Source organism: Parasteatoda tepidariorum, chromosome 7 (genome assembly GCF_982258835.1).
Source record: "Parasteatoda tepidariorum strain Cologne lab strain chromosome 7, Ptep-v5.0, whole genome shotgun sequence".
In the NCBI taxonomy this organism is placed as follows: Eukaryota; Metazoa; Arthropoda; class Arachnida; order Araneae; family Theridiidae; genus Parasteatoda; species Parasteatoda tepidariorum.
The window spans coordinates 39,313,731-39,332,637 of record NC_141761.1 but is presented as its reverse complement, the minus strand read 5'-3'; the positions used below and the strand labels follow the sequence as shown (position 1 = coordinate 39,332,637).

At 23.4% G+C, this 18,907-nt stretch overlaps 1 protein-coding gene across 1 annotated transcript in view; it reads right to left on the bottom strand.

Moving 5' to 3' along the window:
- Window positions 1-18,559, bottom strand: part of LOC107447057 (uncharacterized) — a 65,357-nt gene extending 46,798 nt beyond the window's left edge. Inside the window, exons 1-14 of the mRNA XM_087168756.1 lie at window positions 18,544-18,559; window positions 17,396-17,416; window positions 16,185-16,199; window positions 13,379-13,393; window positions 11,659-11,670; window positions 10,417-10,452; window positions 8,765-8,779; window positions 7,937-7,972; window positions 7,291-7,305; window positions 6,167-6,202; window positions 4,962-4,976; window positions 3,184-3,207; window positions 1,121-1,135; window positions 164-184 (exon numbers count right to left, since the gene is read on the bottom strand). Coding sequence (XP_087024882.1) covers window positions 164-184; window positions 1,121-1,135; window positions 3,184-3,207; window positions 4,962-4,976; window positions 6,167-6,202; window positions 7,291-7,305; window positions 7,937-7,972; window positions 8,765-8,779; window positions 10,417-10,452; window positions 11,659-11,670; window positions 13,379-13,393; window positions 16,185-16,199; window positions 17,396-17,416; window positions 18,544-18,559 — 292 coding nt within the window. The remainder of the gene's footprint in view (window positions 1-163; window positions 185-1,120; window positions 1,136-3,183; window positions 3,208-4,961; window positions 4,977-6,166; window positions 6,203-7,290; window positions 7,306-7,936; window positions 7,973-8,764; window positions 8,780-10,416; window positions 10,453-11,658; window positions 11,671-13,378; window positions 13,394-16,184; window positions 16,200-17,395; window positions 17,417-18,543) is intronic.
- Window positions 18,560-18,907: the final 348 nt, after the last annotated feature.

The window sequence follows — 18,907 nt, the reverse complement described above, 5'->3', positions numbered from 1 at the left end:
AAATTTTATCTGCATAAGAAAAGAAATATTTACGTAAATTAATAATAATTATGCATTTTTAATTTTATAATTCTCATTTTATAATGATCATTTTTTAAGTTATATTTAATTTTTTAAGTTATATTCAATATTTAAAATAAAACTGTTGTTTCATTCGACTAACCAGATAATAGTTCATAGATTTCTAAAATTAAAAATGTGCCTTCGTTAATATATAACCATAAATAATTCAAATAATAACCTACTATATATTTTCTTATACAATATACATGAGAATGTCCTTGAAATCATTTGTAGGTGCTTCGTGTAAAATTACAATGAGTTGAAAACGGAAAGTTTAAAAAATATATATAACCAGGTCAGGCTTTACTTAATTTTTTCTCTTTTTTCAAAAAAAAAAATTCTTTTCCCTGTTTTCATTAGGGTACAATTAGTATACTTATCACCAATAAACACTTTGCAGTTTTAATATAGGTATTGTGGAAAGAGATTTTTTACGCTCTCGGATAAGTAGTGGAGAAAATTGCTCGGTTGTCTAAAGTTTTCTGTCATAAGTTGGTTTCAAACAAGAACATCATGCCAAATGATACTGAATACAATTAAGGTTTTTACATTTTTTTATTTGTATTGATGGGATGGGTCACTAAAAATGTCTTTGCCTATTCCAATGAAGGAAGTCCAATGGGAAGGGAAAAAATATTATTAAATAAAAGTGGAATATTTTTAGTTTTACTGATAGTGTTGGCTTATAACTTTCAGTTTTGTGCATGATTTAGTGGAAATTTTCAACTCTCATTTATTGATTTTTTCACTTCGTACAAAAAACGGGTATCTTGCTTTTATATAATATTTTATAAAAAAAAAACTATTCTAACTTTAAACTTCATTTGAAAACATAAATATCATGAAAAGGAAAAGTCAATTTCTAATGAAAATATATTCAAATATATTGCGCTTTAAATTATTTAATCCAATTTCTTCTATGTTAATGATAAAACAATTATGAATGAAGAAGAAAATATGTTTTTTTCCTGAACAATTAAATTTGGCATTATTTTCACAATTGCTTAAAAACTGTCAAATTAAATCTTAAAAATTTATTTTATAGTAGCTAACTCACCTGAAGATGATGGACCTAAGTAAATAATAGTAATTGTATTAAAAATGTATTGTATATTTCTCACTAAACAGTAAGAATCTTACATCTGGCAGAATAATTAAATTTATACTCTACTAGTAGGTAGCTTACCTATTTTTTTTTCTTTAGTTTAAAAAAAAGTAATACTTATCATCAATCTTTTCATTTTACTGACATGTAACAACAATTATAAAAATGAAACAAACCAAAATCTTTAAGAATATTTGTAAATTATAATTTTTTGTAAAACTAGAATATTTTGTTTAAAAACTAGTCTAAAATTTATATATTCTGTGAAGAGTCATCACTTTTTTCAGAAAACTGTTGTAGATTTTATCGTATTCTTTTGTTTAAATATAAAATGGAAATCTATTTCATAAGTATATATTTTCTGAAGAACTGTAAAGATTATTAGCTTTTTTAAGATTTTATGGCTTGTATATTTAGAGTTTTTCTCATAATTTCTTTAATTTTTTTTTTTTTGAAAAATGAATTTAAAATATTTAAATCAAAATTTCGCAAAGAAAATGTTAACAAAAAATGATAAAATTTTTATCTGTATTATTTTTCAAACTATTTCAGCATCCATGCGACATATTGAAAATATTTATTCAAGTTTTATTTTTCAAGATTTTTTTCAAGTATTTTTTAAAGCATATAGAAAATATGAATGCGTATTTAGTTCAAAGCTATATATTAGGCTCTGAACTCATACTCAAATCAAGTCCTATATTAGCCTTTTTACCGTTTAATAAAAATATCACGCCAATTGCATTTAAGTATTCGCATAAAAACAAGCCTCAAATTGTATATTAAATTAATTCAACTGGAAATGTTTCGATATTTATTTAATTTTTTTTCATTCATAAAACCTACCCTGAAAAAAATCTGACAAATTATCCCAGAATATATAAAATTTACCGTGTTTTTGGTTCTAAGGCAACACCAATATGCTAAGTAATGTTTTCAGTAGATTTTCGGTAATAATTTTGGTAATATTAATAACAAAATGAAGTTATGTAATATGTGTTAACAGAAGAATTTTGTTATTTTATCATGATAGTTTAAAGGATAACATAAATAATATTTATTCGCCTAAAGTTACTTTTTAGTGTTGTTTTTTTACTAAATGTGTGGTAATAAAAACTATATTTTTGAAATCTTGAATTTCCAGCACATCGTTACCATACGAACGGAAAAACTACCAAATGAAGTTGTATATTTTAGTTACATTAACTAGAATTTCACTACCAGAAAAGGATACCAGGAAAAGGATACCAGAAAGGAAGGACCAGGATATATATATATATATATATATATATAGTATGAAAATTTCACCAGAGTTTTTTCTCAGTGCATTTAAAAATTTAATATACTAGTACATCAATATACAACCTTATTTCATAAAAAAATTTTATTCAGAATATTTTCATTTGGTACAGATAAATTTCATATTTTGTTCAATTGAGCTTAAGAAAAATAGATCGTTTGAAAAAAATCGTATTATTTCTTAAAAAAAAATATAATTTTATAAGTACTTTTTTTTAACATTTAATGTTAATTTTATACTTAATTTTTATATGAAAACATATTTTGAATCACAAATATATGTTTTATAGCTTATTAAATGAATTACAAATCCATCTAAATTGTGATATGCACAGTAAAAAAATTCTGAAACAAATTGCTCTATTATAAAGCCCTGGTATTTTGGGTGCATCATCCATAAAATCCATTTTTATTGTAAAATGTTATGCCATAATTTTTACAAAAATATACTTTTATTTAGAGTGGTTCAGTGATTTTACTGTAATTATTATTGTAAAAATTATGGTATTTTAGATATTTTGTACGGTCACACATTCAGTTAAAAACAGATTTTATGACATACGGTGTACCACCTAACTAAAGTGTCGGTACTTTTAGCCGAAATTTGATCCGAAGGTTTTTGCATTGTGTATATTTCGAAACGTTCATTTTATTGTTTTTTTTAAACTGCTGAACTCCTAATATTTCAAGCAAAATTATTGTTTCATGTGACTTACTTCCAGATAATACTTCATAGATTTCTGCAATTGAAAATTTGTCTTTATTAATTTAAAGCAATAAACAACTGAAAGAACAATCAACTACAATGATACAAAGATTTCATTAAAATACATCAGATTATAATGAAAATGAGTTTCTTAAAATATAAATTAATTTAAATCTTGAAAAATTTTCCACGGTTCAGAAATCAGTGGTGATATTACATTACAGAAAACTCCAAGTCTCTAAAACATTTGACACCTATCTGGGACTGAGTGTGAGAAGTAAAACTTCAATCAACGTCGTAGTAAGGTGAATACTTTACCCAAGTTACTGACAAGCAGCTATTTACTTGTGGAAATAATTACAAAACATTAAAAAATTTGAAAGACGGGAAAGTACATTGAAAGACAATTTTTTTCTCCATATCTGTTAACGATAAATTTGTAGTTATGTAATTGAACACGAGAAATTACGTAGTTTTATTATATTGTTTTTTTTTTCCTGTATATTTCTACCTACATTTTTGTGTATTTCTACATACATAATTCGCATTATAAAGAGACATATTATTATTAATATTGTTTTTCAAAAAGTCATGTGTTATATATTAGGAACAAATGCTGTTCCAACTTTAAATTTCATTTGAAAGCACAAAATGTAAGTATATTCAATTCATTCATCACTACGAACGAGATAACTCGTCTTATAGGAAAACTATAGCTGTGCTCCATTTTTGTTTTAATGAATATGGTTATTGATTACAATTGATTATTATTTTTTTAGGCAAAATAAACAACTTTTAATAAAATTCATTTAGATTTAAATTTAAATTTTAGTGTTGCGGGGGAACTTGAAACGCAGAGTATGAGACATTATTATTTTATTTTGTTAAGTACTGGGGTCTGAGATGGCTGTTTGAGAAGTCAAAGACCCATTGTTAACTGAATCTGTTTGGAAAACTTTTGGCTTAATGTAAAGCTTTGTCATCCATGAAAAATGAGACAGAAAAAAATATTTACGAGGACATTTAAGAAAATAAAGTTATTCAATGTATTTAAATTTCATACATTTCTCTAGCTATTGCCTTTTTTGTCACTGAAACAACTCAAAGCTTTTAATTAGAGCAGAATTCACACCACTAAAACTTCTGGCATGTATAGGTAAGCGAGATGAATTTCATTTTGAGAGAATCGTCGAATCGTTTCAGGAAATAAATAACAATACAGGGAAACATTCGAAAGAGCGAAATTCGCAGTCTGTTCATTAAAAACTAATTTTTATGCGCTAGAAAAATCCCATTTTGCTAACACACACTGTCTTTTTTGTCAGTCTTTTAACGAAAACTTCTCGTGACGTAAAATAAATTCTTTTAACATTATAACAAAAATTCAAAAAGCATTAATGAAACTTTATTTTTTAGTCTTAAAAAGGAAATACGAAATAACGGTTCACGCAAGTCATAAACCTGTTTTGCATAGATGACTGAAATTGAGCTTATATTGAGGCGTAAAAAATCTCACAGACTTCAATTCAATGCTCAGTGTGTGCTTAATATATTCAGAAAATAAATGTTCAAAGCCTAAATTTCTTGAAAAAATATAAATTAAATGTATATTCAAATAAGCTATGAATTTAAACTATTTTTTGGTTAATTTTAAAAAAGTAGTTGTTGAAAAATTATTTTAAATCAGATTTTCTTATTTTTTGAGCAGGGGAATTTAACAAAACGTTCACAATTTCGTAAATAAAATATATGTAATTTATGTAGATATATTGTATGTAACTAACTTACGTGAAGATGTTGGAACTAAGTAAATGGTAAAAAATACATTATATATATATGAATCAAAAAAATAATTTTATATTATTTTAATAAGAATAAAATATTTTTTTTTTAAAATCTAGTCTAAAGTTTTCCAATTTCAAACTTCATGACTACAGTATTTTTTTGTCGTACAAAAAATTGAAAATTAAATTTATAAGTATTTATTTTGAAAACAAAATTAGTATTACTTTTTCAAAAAATTACAAAATTAATTTTACTGCTTGTATAGATAATTTATACATTGTTATTAAAAAAGAGGCTTTATAATTTCTTAATTTACAAGGTAAAATTGAATATGAGTATCATATTTTCTTAACAATATTGCAATTAATAGGCTCCATTTAGATATTCTCGTGCACACATAGCTGTTTTAAATGTAAATATCTCATCCGAATTCAAAAATTGTTTCATTAATTCGAGCAATTTACAATTCATTAATTTATTTTTAACTAAACATATTTTCCCATACAATATTTTCTTTTTAAAAAATAATTGTTTAAATTTATATCAAATCACACGAATTTTAAAATTGTTTTATTCATTTGGGCAAATTATAATTCAGTCATTTATTTTTATTTTCACAAATGTGCCAAACAAGACAATATTTTAATTTTTCAAGAAAACAATAAAAGTAACTCTCTAAGCATATTTATCTGTACATCATTGCTAAAAATATTTATTCAGAACTGGAATAATTGTTCGTAAGTAGCTAACTATTTGAAATGTAAGTTTTGCAAGCAGAAGTGAAAGATATCTGCGAATCTAAAAATAGATACTGTGATTTCAAAATTGTATTTATAGCAAAATAATTATTATTGTTTTATTATTTTTATGATTTTAATAATTTGTCATTATTTAAATTATATTTAGATCTTTATCTTTTATTTATTTTTTTAACATTGAAAATTAGTATATTATTTTTCTGTAAAATATTTAGAAAGTTATAATAAAAGCTTACATCCTATTTTATAACGTATTTTTATAAGTATTATTTTCTCTATGAATATTTATAAAATAAGACAATTTATTTTTAATACATTTTAAATACTTTTTGATTGAAATGCAGTGGATTCCAAAAAGAAATGATATGTGCATTTGAAAATAATAATTTTATGATGTATCTAAACTATCAGTCTTATATTAAATTAAAACCATTGTTTAATGAGACCTACCTCCAGATATTACTTCAGATATTTCTTCATAAATTACTACAAGAAAACATATGTTGTCTGTTAATAACTTGCAGTTGTAAAAAACCGATGCAACAATAGACTATATTTCGGAAAGTTTTTCAATAAAAAATATATTAGGATATACTGGAATTCATTTATCTGAAGCCGCATGTAAAATTACAAAGATTCAAAATCCTAAGGTTCCTTTTTAAAATGTAAAATAAAACAGCGAAAAATCTATGCCAGACAAAGTTTATGGAAATAAAATTATTCAAACTCTGTAAATTTCGTAAATAACTGTAAATATATATCGCTTTTTTTCTTTGCTTCGAAACCAACAGGTGTATTTTATTAAAGTGGAATCCATAGCACTGAAGCATAACAGTTTTATCAAGAGAATATTTCAACTTAAGAAAATCCACAATAGGAAAAGACTTTCTCGAAATTTTAAAGCAGATTATCCTGAGAAATAAATAACAATACCTTGAAACACATAACAGTCTGAAATATACTCTGAAAATTCGCCATGGTCAGTTTAAGAAAAACTAGTTAATCGTTAAATAAGGTTCGTGTTCGAACAATAACCTACCTAATTTCACAAACATTGTTTTTTTTTTCTCTTTTGGATCATTCTTTTCATCTCATTGTTTTATTTTTATATAAATGAAGGTCTTAATACGATAAATATTTCTTTTAATCTTTTAAAAAAACCATTTTTGGAACCTTATTTTTTAGTGTCAAGAAGGCTGTAAAGATGAAAATGGTATCCCCGATTATTAAACAAGTTTTGTATTAATAGTCGCTATTTAGCATATAGTCAAAAACCACAAAGGTTAAGAAATTTATTAACCAGTGTTAGTCTAATATACAATGAAAAAAATTTCATTTAATGAATTTCCTCAATTTCATGACAAAACATATTTTGTCTGTTTAAACAAATCAGTTTTAAGTTTAAACTGTTTTAGTTTTTTTTTTTCAATTTTAAAGAAAGAATTGTCAAAATATTAAATTAAATAAAAATTTTATTTTTCATAAAAAGGGATCTGTAATATCATAATTTTCACAATCTCATAATAAAAGGTTCAAATTTGTTTATGCAGATATATTGCACGTTACTAACTTACCAGAAGATGTTGGGGCTGAATAAACAGTAAGAAATACATTATATATATATATATATATATAATTAAATTTGAAAAAATTAGAAAAATTAATTTTTGCTATACTTATCGATAAATTAAAGCAAAACAGCAAAGGAATGCATTGTATTTTTTTGAGATTATAAGAATGTTAATTTTCTATTAATTATTTAAGCCACTGACACAATTTAGTATAACTGCATTTATAAAAAAGCATTTAGATAACTTATAATTGTTTAATTTTAGTAGAAAGATGTCTTGATATCTAGTTTAAAAATTTATAATTTCAAATTTCAAGACTATCGTACTTTGTTTCCAGTGTCTAATAAATAATACAGGAATTGTAAAATTAAGTAGGTTTATATTTCCTAATCAAGATTATTTCCTTTTTTTCTGATTTTCGTTATAATTTTTTTATATATAAAATATATTTGAATATTTCTATTCATTATAAAATATTTTAAAATACCATAAGTCGTTTTCAATCCAATATAAATCCCATTTATTAAATTGTGAAATGCAGAGGCTTAAAAAAAGAATATAAATGTTTAAAAATATTTATTTTATAACGTATCTAAACAAATTATCAAGCCAATCATTCTAAGTGAAACTATTGTTTTATGAGACCTACCTCCAGATATTACAGAAGATAATACTTCGTATATTTCTGCAAGTAAATATTTTATAAATTAGCGTATAATATATAAACAGCAATTATTGAGCAAGAGAAGTTTCTCCTTTACAAAATCTTCCATATTCTTCTATTAACACTTTGTTGGACGATACCTTTGCAGCAATTTACTTAAGAAATAATTAAAAATTCCTTGAAATGAGTGAAATACACAGGAAAAACCGGGAGTCTGTTTTTTAAAAACTCTTTTATAAGCGTTAGAACAAAAATTTACCTTGTTACACAGAAAGTCTCCATCCTTTGACAAAAATGTTTCGCAACGTTCAAAAAATATTTCTTCTAATATCGTAATAAAATTATGTAAGTTTCAAGGAAAATTAAACATTATTAATAAATTATAATTCAAGGATTTATTATATTCCTAACGTAAATGTAAAACTCTCAAGCTGGTTTAGTCCTGTATAATTTAATGTAACATCATGAAAAAATTTATATTACCTATTGGTATAACAGGAGACTATCTTATTCGGATACATATTTAAAAAAAAAAATTTTTTTTCGGGAGAAATTACTGAGTATGTAGTAGAAATTCTCACAAGTTTTACAGGAATTCATTACCCAGTGTGTGGATACATTGAAAAAAAATGTATAAACCCTAAATTTGATGAGAAAACATAAATTGCCTACATATTTAAATTTTTTAAAAATTTAAACGCCATTTTAAAGTTTATTAATTTTAATGAAATAAATGACGAAAAAATCTTTTTCGTTTTTGAGCAGGGAATTTATAAAAATTTTCTTTATGCAAATATGCTGTAACAAACTCACCTGATGATGTTGGAACTAAATAAATGGTAAAAAATTCATTATAATATATATATATATATATATATATATATATATATATATATATATATATATATATATATATATATATATATATATATATATATATATATATATATATATATATATATATATATATATATATATATATATATATATATATTTAAATGTGTATGTTTGCGAGTATATGAGTGTATATCACCCAAATAAATAAGAATCTAACACTTAAATTTTTCTGAAAAGCTAACTAAAATTAATTTTATACTTTGCTTATAGGGCAATTAAAACTAAACAGCGAGTTGGTGCATTGATTTTTTTTAATTGTAATTAAAAATTTCGTAATTTTGCAACTTTATTTCATATCATTGGCACAATTATATGTAGTTACAAATATCAAAATAAAAAAAGAACTCAAAAACTCATAGTTGTTTAATTAAGAATGAAACTTTTACTTTAAATTTAATCCTTAGCTTTCCAACTTTAGAATCCAAGACTATCGTACATTTATCGTCTTTAAGTAATTAAACAAAAAATGGAAACATTCTATTTATAAGTATATATTTTCTAAACAAGATTGTTATTATTTTCCCCTAGATTTTAGATTTTACTACGTTTTACATATTTTATACTTTAAAATTTACACAAAACAATTAGAAAAAAGCGGTTCTTTATTTTTTTTTCAAGGTAGGATTACCTAACAATATCATATTTTCTTAACAATGTTGTAATTTTGAAGCACCATCTCGATTTTCTTTTTCAAAAATGCTCGTTTTAATTTTAATCAATTTCATATAAATTGAAAAAATATTTGCATTAATTAAAACTATTTTACAATCTATTTATTTACATTTAATTGCACATAATAATCATACATTACAATATTTATAATTTTCTTGAATAATTCAGTTTAAATAAAAAAGGACATTTATTTATACCTCATTATTAAAAATATTTATTAAAGCTCTGCAATACTTCCTTGCAAATAGCTAATTATTTAAAACATAAGTTCAGCAAACAAACAAAATAAAAATTTGTAAACAACAAATGTAAAAAAATATAAGAACATGTATTATAATATGTATGTGGAGTTCAAAATTAGATTTTTGGGAAAAAGTTTATCATTATTTTATTATTTTTTTATTTATACTAATTTATTATTATGTAAATTATTTTCGACCCTTTAATTTCTATGTCATTTAAATATTAAAAGTTTTTATATTATTTGTCTTGAAAATATCCAGCAAGATATTATATTTTATAAGACATTTCTATTAAGGTAGGAACGAAAAATAAAACATTTATTGATGGGAATAATTGAAACTTTGAATTAAGGGTTTAAGACTTTGAATTTAAGTGATCGTTTTGATAGGATAAAATATTCATATTAATGGAATAAGTTGTATCAATTTCTGAAAAGTCAGTTTCGAAAAAAAAATGGAAATTATTATATATTTTGTTGAAACAATTTTTTTACTATAAACATGCAATATTTATGAAAAGATCCATTCATTATTATTTTTTTTATAAAATAAGTTGTTTCAATTACGTATTGAAAGCTTTTTATTTAAATAGGGACTCCATGCAGATTATCACTTATATTAATTTAATTAAAAAAAATATTTTTTTTGACTTACCTCCAGATATTACTTCAGACGTTACTTCGTATATTTCTGCAAATTAAAATATGCTGTTAATAACTTGTAAATGGAAATAACTGAAACTACAATAAATGAAACTTTAGGAATTTTTCTGTAAAAAATATATACATCAGATTATACTGGAAATGGTTTAAGGGAAGCCTTTTGTAAATTTCAATGATTTAAAAACGGAGTGGTTTATGTTTGAAATATAAAGTAAAAAAGCAGAAAAATATTTACTAGATAATATTTAAGAGAAAAAAAGTAATTTTAACTCTGCAAATTTTGCAAATTCGTGAAGCGTTAGCCTTTTTTGCACTGAAGTATTTTATTATATTAAAATCAAACCACTTAAACATGAGACATTCAGAGTTCAACAAGAGGAGTTTCTCCTTGCCTGAATCTTCATTAGAAAAAGATTTTCCTCATCCTCAACACTAACTTTTCAATAATTTACTGCTATTATCAAAAAAACATTTGAAAGAGTGAAATACACAGTGTGAAAGCTGCATAGTCAGTTCACGAAAAACTCTTTTAAATGTGTTTGAACAAGAACTTACTTTATTTAAAAGACTGCAAAAAGATTCTGAAATCTTTCATGAAACTTTGATTCTTTCTTTTATAAGAAAAATAAAGATATAAAACTTTTAATTACAGATTTTAACACAGATTTTAATTTATTGTCCAGTTAGAATACGTATATTGAAAAAAACATGTTAATGCGAAATTAAAAATTGTACATACATTAAAACTATTTTAAAATCTATCACATTATTTTCTTGTTAATTTTAATTTGTACTAAGTGCCGAAAGTTAAAGCTCAATTAAAATTTTTGTTTTTTAACCATTGAAATTCAACATGATTTTCACAATTTCTAAAATGAATTTCAAATTAATTTCATGGAAAAAATGTTTTCTATATATCTCAACGGAAGATGTTGGAACTAAGTAAACGGTAACAAAACCTTTTTAAAAACAAAAATATGTTATAAGAGGATTTCGAAAAACAGTCGTGTGAACATATCTTAGTAACATGTGAAACGTAAATTGCATATTCAAGCAAATTTATTTCAAATTGTTTAACTCATATTTAATTTGTTGATTTTTAAGAAAATTTTTCGAAAAGAACCTCAAAATAAGTCTTTATGTTATGACAAATTGATTTCTCACATCGGTTTCCCAATTTTATATAAAGTTTCACATTCATTTTTGAAGTTAAGAGTTTATTAAGCTAACTCACCAGAAGATGGACCTAAATGAATAGCAAAAAATGCATTTTAATGCATATATATATACATAATATATATCAAAAGTATAGTAAGAATGAATCTAGAATCTGTATTCTATAAATGTTTAAAAAAATCTGGAAGAAAAAAAAACATGCTGCAATCAAATTTGTATTAGCGGGAAATGTAATCTTATTTTCATATCATTTTTTTATATTATTTTATTTTTATTCAAATTCTATTTATATGTTGCACTTTTATATTATTTTCATATTAAAATATTACATAAAAACTTGACAAAGTATTTTGATAAAAATATTTCTTTTTAAATTTAAAATAGTGTCTGAACCAATTTATTATAAATTATTAATAATTAATTTCGGAAGTGAACTTTGATTTTCTTAATTGTTTTCAAAAATTCATTCACTGAATAAAACACTTGTAATAAGTTTTAATGAATATATTTTTAAATGAAATTTTCAAATAAAATAGGAAATAAAGATAAGTCTAATTAGAAATTTATTAATACCTAAAAATGAAATATTTTTGTACATTTCCTTGCATTATGAAAATTTCTATTGTAATAGAAGCTTTTATTGTGTATTGTAAACTAGTTATTTAAATTTAAAGACTTAAAATAAGGAATGATATTCGTATTTTATCTTTTAATTTTAGTACGTATCTTATCAGGTTTTAAATTTATGATATTTCAACTAAAAATCAGGCTTACCACCAGATATAAATTCAGATATTACTTCCTTTGCAATGACTATATGCTTTTAATAATATGTCACTATAAATTACCCGATTACACTATAAATAAATAAATAAAATTAAAAAAGTTTTGGAATAAAAAAGAAGACATACAGGATCTCATTTATGTAAAGCCTCATGTAGAATTTAAAAAAGGAAGGTTTCTGTATAAATGTAAATTAAAAAGGGGGAAATATATTCTCAAGATTTAAAGGAATTAGGGGAATAAAATTATTAACACTCTGTAAATTTCGATACATTATTTTTTTCTGCTCTGAAATTACCGGATGCCTTTTATTAGAGTAGAATCCGAAGCACTAAAATACACGGCATCTGTATTTTAACAAGAGAATTTTCATCTTGAGAGAATTTTCGAGAGGGAAAAACTTTGTTCAACACTAACTTTGTAGCAATTTGCTTAAGAAATTAATAACAATACTTTGAAACATTCAATACAGTAAAATGCGTAGAGGAAAAAGAATTGTCCCCCTTATACTGAAAAAAATTGATCCATTCTAAGCTTAATGTGAAAATATAAGTTGTATATAGATTCAAATCAGTTTTAACTATTACTTATTTTTTAATTTTTAATTTTGAAGGAAAGTAGCCGAATTAATACTTATAGCAATGAAGTTTGAAATTATTTACACAATTACAAAAGAGATTTTCAAAATTATTAGTGCAGATAATATTTTTCTAACTAACTTTCCTGAAGATGTTAGACTTAAGTAAATAGCAACAGAAGCATTTTTAAACCAAAAATATGTCAGAATCGTACCTCAAAACACAATCTTGAGAATACCTATGTCTAACATGTGAAAATTTAATTGTATGGATATTCTAATTTATTTGAAAGCATTAAATCCACTTTGCTTTATTCATTTTTAAAAAAATACTTCCGAAAACAACTGAAATTAATTTTCCCTATTTTATAAAAAGTTTGAAATTTTTTTAAGTTATGAATGTAGGTAGCTAACTCACCTGACGAAGTTGGACCTACATAAATGCCAACAAAAATATTTTAAAATATACATGTCATATATTTAGCATGTAAATCAATAAAAATCTCTTATTGAGATTTTAATAAAAAAAACTAACAAAAAATAATTTCAAAATATATCTATAGGTAATTTAAACTGAACAATAAAGTGGTGTATCTCAATGTCTTAGGGGAAAAAATTACCCATTTCATTTTGTTATATACGCATTTACATGTTACCACATATAGAGGAATAAAAAAAAACACTTACAAAACTTATAAATGTTAAATTTCAATAAGCATAAAACATTTTCTTTTATTCTAGTCAAAAGCTTTACAATTTTAAACTCAGCAAATTTCATAAATTTTGTAACTATATCCTTATTTTACTCTGAAACCAACGAGAGCATTTTATTAGAATCCAAACTACTGAAATATATAACACTAAGAAGTTATCAAAAGAAATCTCTTCCTGAAAAAATCTTTATAAAAAAAGCTTTTGTTCAACACTGATTTTGCTGCAAATTATTAAAAAGGATGAAACTATACCCTAAAACATTTGATAGGTTGAAATACTTAAGAAAAAAATCATCAATTTTCGAAAAACTCTTACATAAATGTTTAACAAGAATTTACTTTGTTTAACAAATTGCATTGCAAAAAATTTTTAAAAACATTGATGAACCGTTAATTCTTTTTTTCTTAAGAAATGAAATAAAGATGAAAAAAACTTTACTTAAGCTATTAATAAGTTTAGTATAAATCGCCATCTTGGAGTATTTAATAGAAAATCTCCTAGATTTTAATCCATTGTCCTGTGTGTATAAAATATGTCTTGAAAAAAAATTATCCAAATTAAATTTCATTTGAAAATACATATTGTATATTCATACAAATTAGTTTTTAATTTAATACAATTTTTTGTTTGGTAAATATGAAGCAAAATTGGCGAGAGATTTCCTCAAATTAGTTTTTTAACAATGAAGTTTAATATCATTCTCTTAATAGAGCTTCATATTAATTTTTGCCGATACATTTTTCTCTAACGAACTCACTTAAATCTGTACGACTTAAGTAAATGCTAAAAAAGGCATTTTAAAATATGTTATCCTTTTGTCCTCTTTTTACTTTGACATTGGAAAGAAATATTTTTAGAAAAATTTAAATTAGATTTTCTTTTCTGACCTAATAAGCCTAACATCCTATTCCTAGTTTTATTAAAAGTTTCAAATTAATTTTTGAAGTTATTTACGTAGCCAACTCGCCTGAAGAAGTTGTACCTAAGTAAATGGCAACAAATACATTTTAAAAACACATACGATTGCTGCATTTAGTATACAAAAAAGTTAGAAAATATCATTGATATTTTCATTAAAAACTAGTAAAACCATTAAAGTAATTTCATAATATATTTATAGGTGTGTTAATATTAAATAACAAATGGGTGCATCTCATTGTTTTAAGAGTAAAAAAATATTTGTCATTTTCAATTCTATTGAAGAAATTAGATATTACGACATTTATTGGGATGAAAAAAAGACAAATGTTAAATTTAAATAAGCGTATATCATTATTTGTTATCTAGTCAAAAGCTTTAGATTAGAATATTTTACTTAAGACTACCCTACTATTTTAACGTTATTTTTTGATTAAACTTAAAATGAAATATCAATTTTTAAATATATATTTTCTTGATATCCGTGAAGAATATTTATTTTTTTTTCGTTTTTGCTATTTAAATGCTTTTTTTCCTATTTTGAAAAGGAAAAACCATCATTGAAAAAAACAGGTTGCATATTTTCTGAATTTCTAGTGTATGATTACGTATCAATATTTTATTTCCTAATCAATTCCATAATTTAAGAGCATAAACCAAATTTTATGGTTGAAATATGGTTGTATAAAATTCAATCATTTCATCTACATTTAATTTTTAATTAATTAATGTTATCTACAATTAATTATTTTTAACTGTACATGTTTGTCATGTGTGACAATATTTTTTTCTTTCAAAATCTTTCTATTATAAGCATATGGAACATTTTTTTAAATATTTTATGTGAGCATATTTTAACAAGTACCACTTATTAAGCTGAAATATTTTCGCTTCGCTTCGAAAATTAATTTGCCTAATGCATCGTACAAAATGTTCACACAGTATGCACACAGTATCACTATTGTACTGTATTACAACAGTATTGTTCTAAAATAAATAAAATTATTTGAAAACAAGCAACTTTTTTGCACATTTGATCATAAGTATATAAGAACGTTAGTTTTGCTTTGCATATTTTTTCATTATTTTTTATCGAATTTTTGATTTTCTGTTAGTGTATGAAAAACTCGTATCTCGTTTGTTTTGTACTTGCTCTTTTACTTTATATTTTAATAACCACTCTTCAAAATCTTCATTTTTTACTCTGTGCTTTTTCTTAAGGTACTAGTCTTTGGATTTCAGACATTTTGAGTGTTAATGATGGAATAAAGGATTTAGAACTTTGCGTCCAGTGAAAAAAGTGAAATTTTAAAATATATGTATTGGTAAATTGCATGAAATTTCTTTTAACTATAATTTTCAAAGATTATTAAAATGCTTAGAAATCAAGCTTATATAAATCAAATAATGTAATTTAATTGGGTAAAAAATGAATAATAAATACTGTAGAGTTCAGTAATTTTTTTAGTTAGGATTAATTTTAAAGGAAAATTATATATAATATTTTATGCATTTAAATTCTAACCGTTTTTATTCCAAAATATTCTATAATTAACTTTTTTACAAGGAAATAATATTTTTTTTAAACTTACCTTGAGTTTTTTGCTCTAAAAATATTAAAAATGTATAGAGATTTTATATCATGCAGGTGAAATATTTAAGTATGATTTTTAGATAATAAGCAAAAAAGTCATCTCTGCTATTCTTTTTCAATAAATATTATTAAAACTGCTTAATATTTCTTATACATATTCATTTGAGTAAAGTATGCTTTTAAAACTTCGTCGAAAGATCATTTGAAGAAAAGAAAATTTAATTTCTATAAAGCAAACACTATGTAAGAAGGAACAAAAATTCTGCTTTAGAGAACTGAAAATTTTACGTTATTAAAATATAAAGACAAGCATACGATGGTATTCTATTAACGTCATTTATATCCATTCATTCCAAAATATTCTAAAATTAAATTCTTTACTAGGACAATAAATTTTTTTAAAACTTAACCTGAGTTTTTTGCTCTAAACAATATTAAAAACATTGGTATGTATAAAGTTTTTATATCATGCAGATGAAATATTTAAATATGATTTTTAGATAATGAAAGATAAAGTAATCTAGACCATTCTTTTTGCATAAATATTATTAAAACTGTTTAATATTTCTTATACATAAAAATATTTTTGAGAAAAGTATGTTTTTAAAACTTCGTTTAATGATAATTTAAAAAAAAAAATCGTAATTTCTATAAAGCAAGAACTATGTAAGAAGGAACAAGAATTCTGTTTTAGAGAACTTAAAATTCCTCTTTGTGCAATGTCCATCTTGGGCAAAGTATATAGAATATTCTTTTTATTTTATTTTATAAACACTTTTGTCTTTTTTTTCTCTACTTACATACACGCATAATGTTTGGTGTGTTTTTATCCCATCTATCTTAGAATTAAAGATAAAGCTTGTGTATTATCTTAAGGTTATTAAAAAATTATCTTTCCTTACTGATACATATTTATTGAGTTATTTTAAAATATATTTATTTCATTGTCCTAAAGATATTAAAATGTAAAAAGTATTTCGTTGAAGTTTATTAATAGTTAAAAAGCAGTACATTATTTTACTTTGTCATTTTTTGTATCTATATTAATCCATATTTATCTATATTTTATCAATGCTATAGGAAAGAAAATGAATTCAAAATGACAAATAAATTATTTTATATTTTTGAAAATTTAACTTCTTTTTTATTGAACTTGAAACTTTCTGTGTGTTCTCCAAGCACACGCAATTGACAAACACTTTTACTTACGATGTTGATGCTGTTGCAAGGCTGAAAAATACGTTGTATATAAATGGTATATATATATATATATATATATATATATATATATATATATATATATATATATATATATATATATATATATATATATATATATATATATATATATATATATATATATATATATATATATATATATATATATATATATATATATATATATATATATATATATATATTATTAATTTCTTATTTAAAAGATCAGCATTGAATTTTTTGAAGAAGATATAGCATAATTGTTCTTAACTTTGTCTTTTAACTAAAACTGCTAATCTTCTCTTATTTAAAATCATTTTTTCCTTTCCCTTTTTTTTTGTTTTCTTGTTTTCTTTGTGTGTTTATCTTACATTATGCATTATGGGATCTATGTATATGCGTAATTATATATATATATATATATATATATATATATACTACCACTTTTGGGAGGCACGGAATATTGTTTCCATGGAATTTTTACTGAAGAAAAAAAAGAATGCCTTTAGGAGAAACCATTAAAACCTCTACCAGCGACAGGGCAAAACTCGGAAAAGGTCAAATAAAAAAACACGAAAAAATCACATCAAATTTAAAAAAATATTAACAAAACAAAAAAATAGTTTCAAAGGAATTGAAAATATTTATGAGCGTCTCTTATTTAGAAATCTTTTCTCCTTTTTTTTGACAACCTCTGAAAAATATTGACAACTCCATAATACAGTCAGAGTGTGCTAAGGACGACACTATCAATGACTAACTTTTACAGTTGAAAGTTGGACAAAGTTTGAGAAAAAAAGTTTTTTGAGAAGGAAAAAGCATCTCAAATAAACAAACCTCTTCTCACCTTTTAAAGCTAACTAATTTTCATGTCATAAAATCAAATAAAAACTTCTGTTTAAAACAGCTTTATCATTCCTAATTGGTAAATTTGTTTTTGCACATAATGATATCAGTTGGGCTCATTTTCATAGACGCTAAATTTTATTCATTAATCCGCCTTTTCCTGACGACAACAGAAGTGGCATTTTCCCACTATGAAAATGACACTGACAAAAATGAAGATCATTCGCGAAATATCGTGTACCTTCGAAAACAAATTTTAAAGTCAATGGCTTTAATCCCTAAGAATTATTAACCTCCATCAACAATCATTTTACTGTGACGCGGAGAGTAGTCGCTGTATATGCTAATATATATGTCAATATATATTCTCTATATTCTTTTTAAAAAACATTTAAAAGTAGCATTTTCAATAGTAAAATAACTTATTTCTAGAGCGAATTCAAATGTTGAGAATACGTATACATTATTTACTTACCACCTGTGACCCCTAAATGTCAAAATTGAATTTTAGTTACTTATAAGGCACGTAAAAAACCATACAGAGTGCAATAAAGTTTTTTTTATTAACCGTAAAGTGTAAAAAAAAACGTACAGTAGAAATCAACAAAGTCATTTTATATAGATATTTATCTCAGATAGATGGTAAAAAATATATCT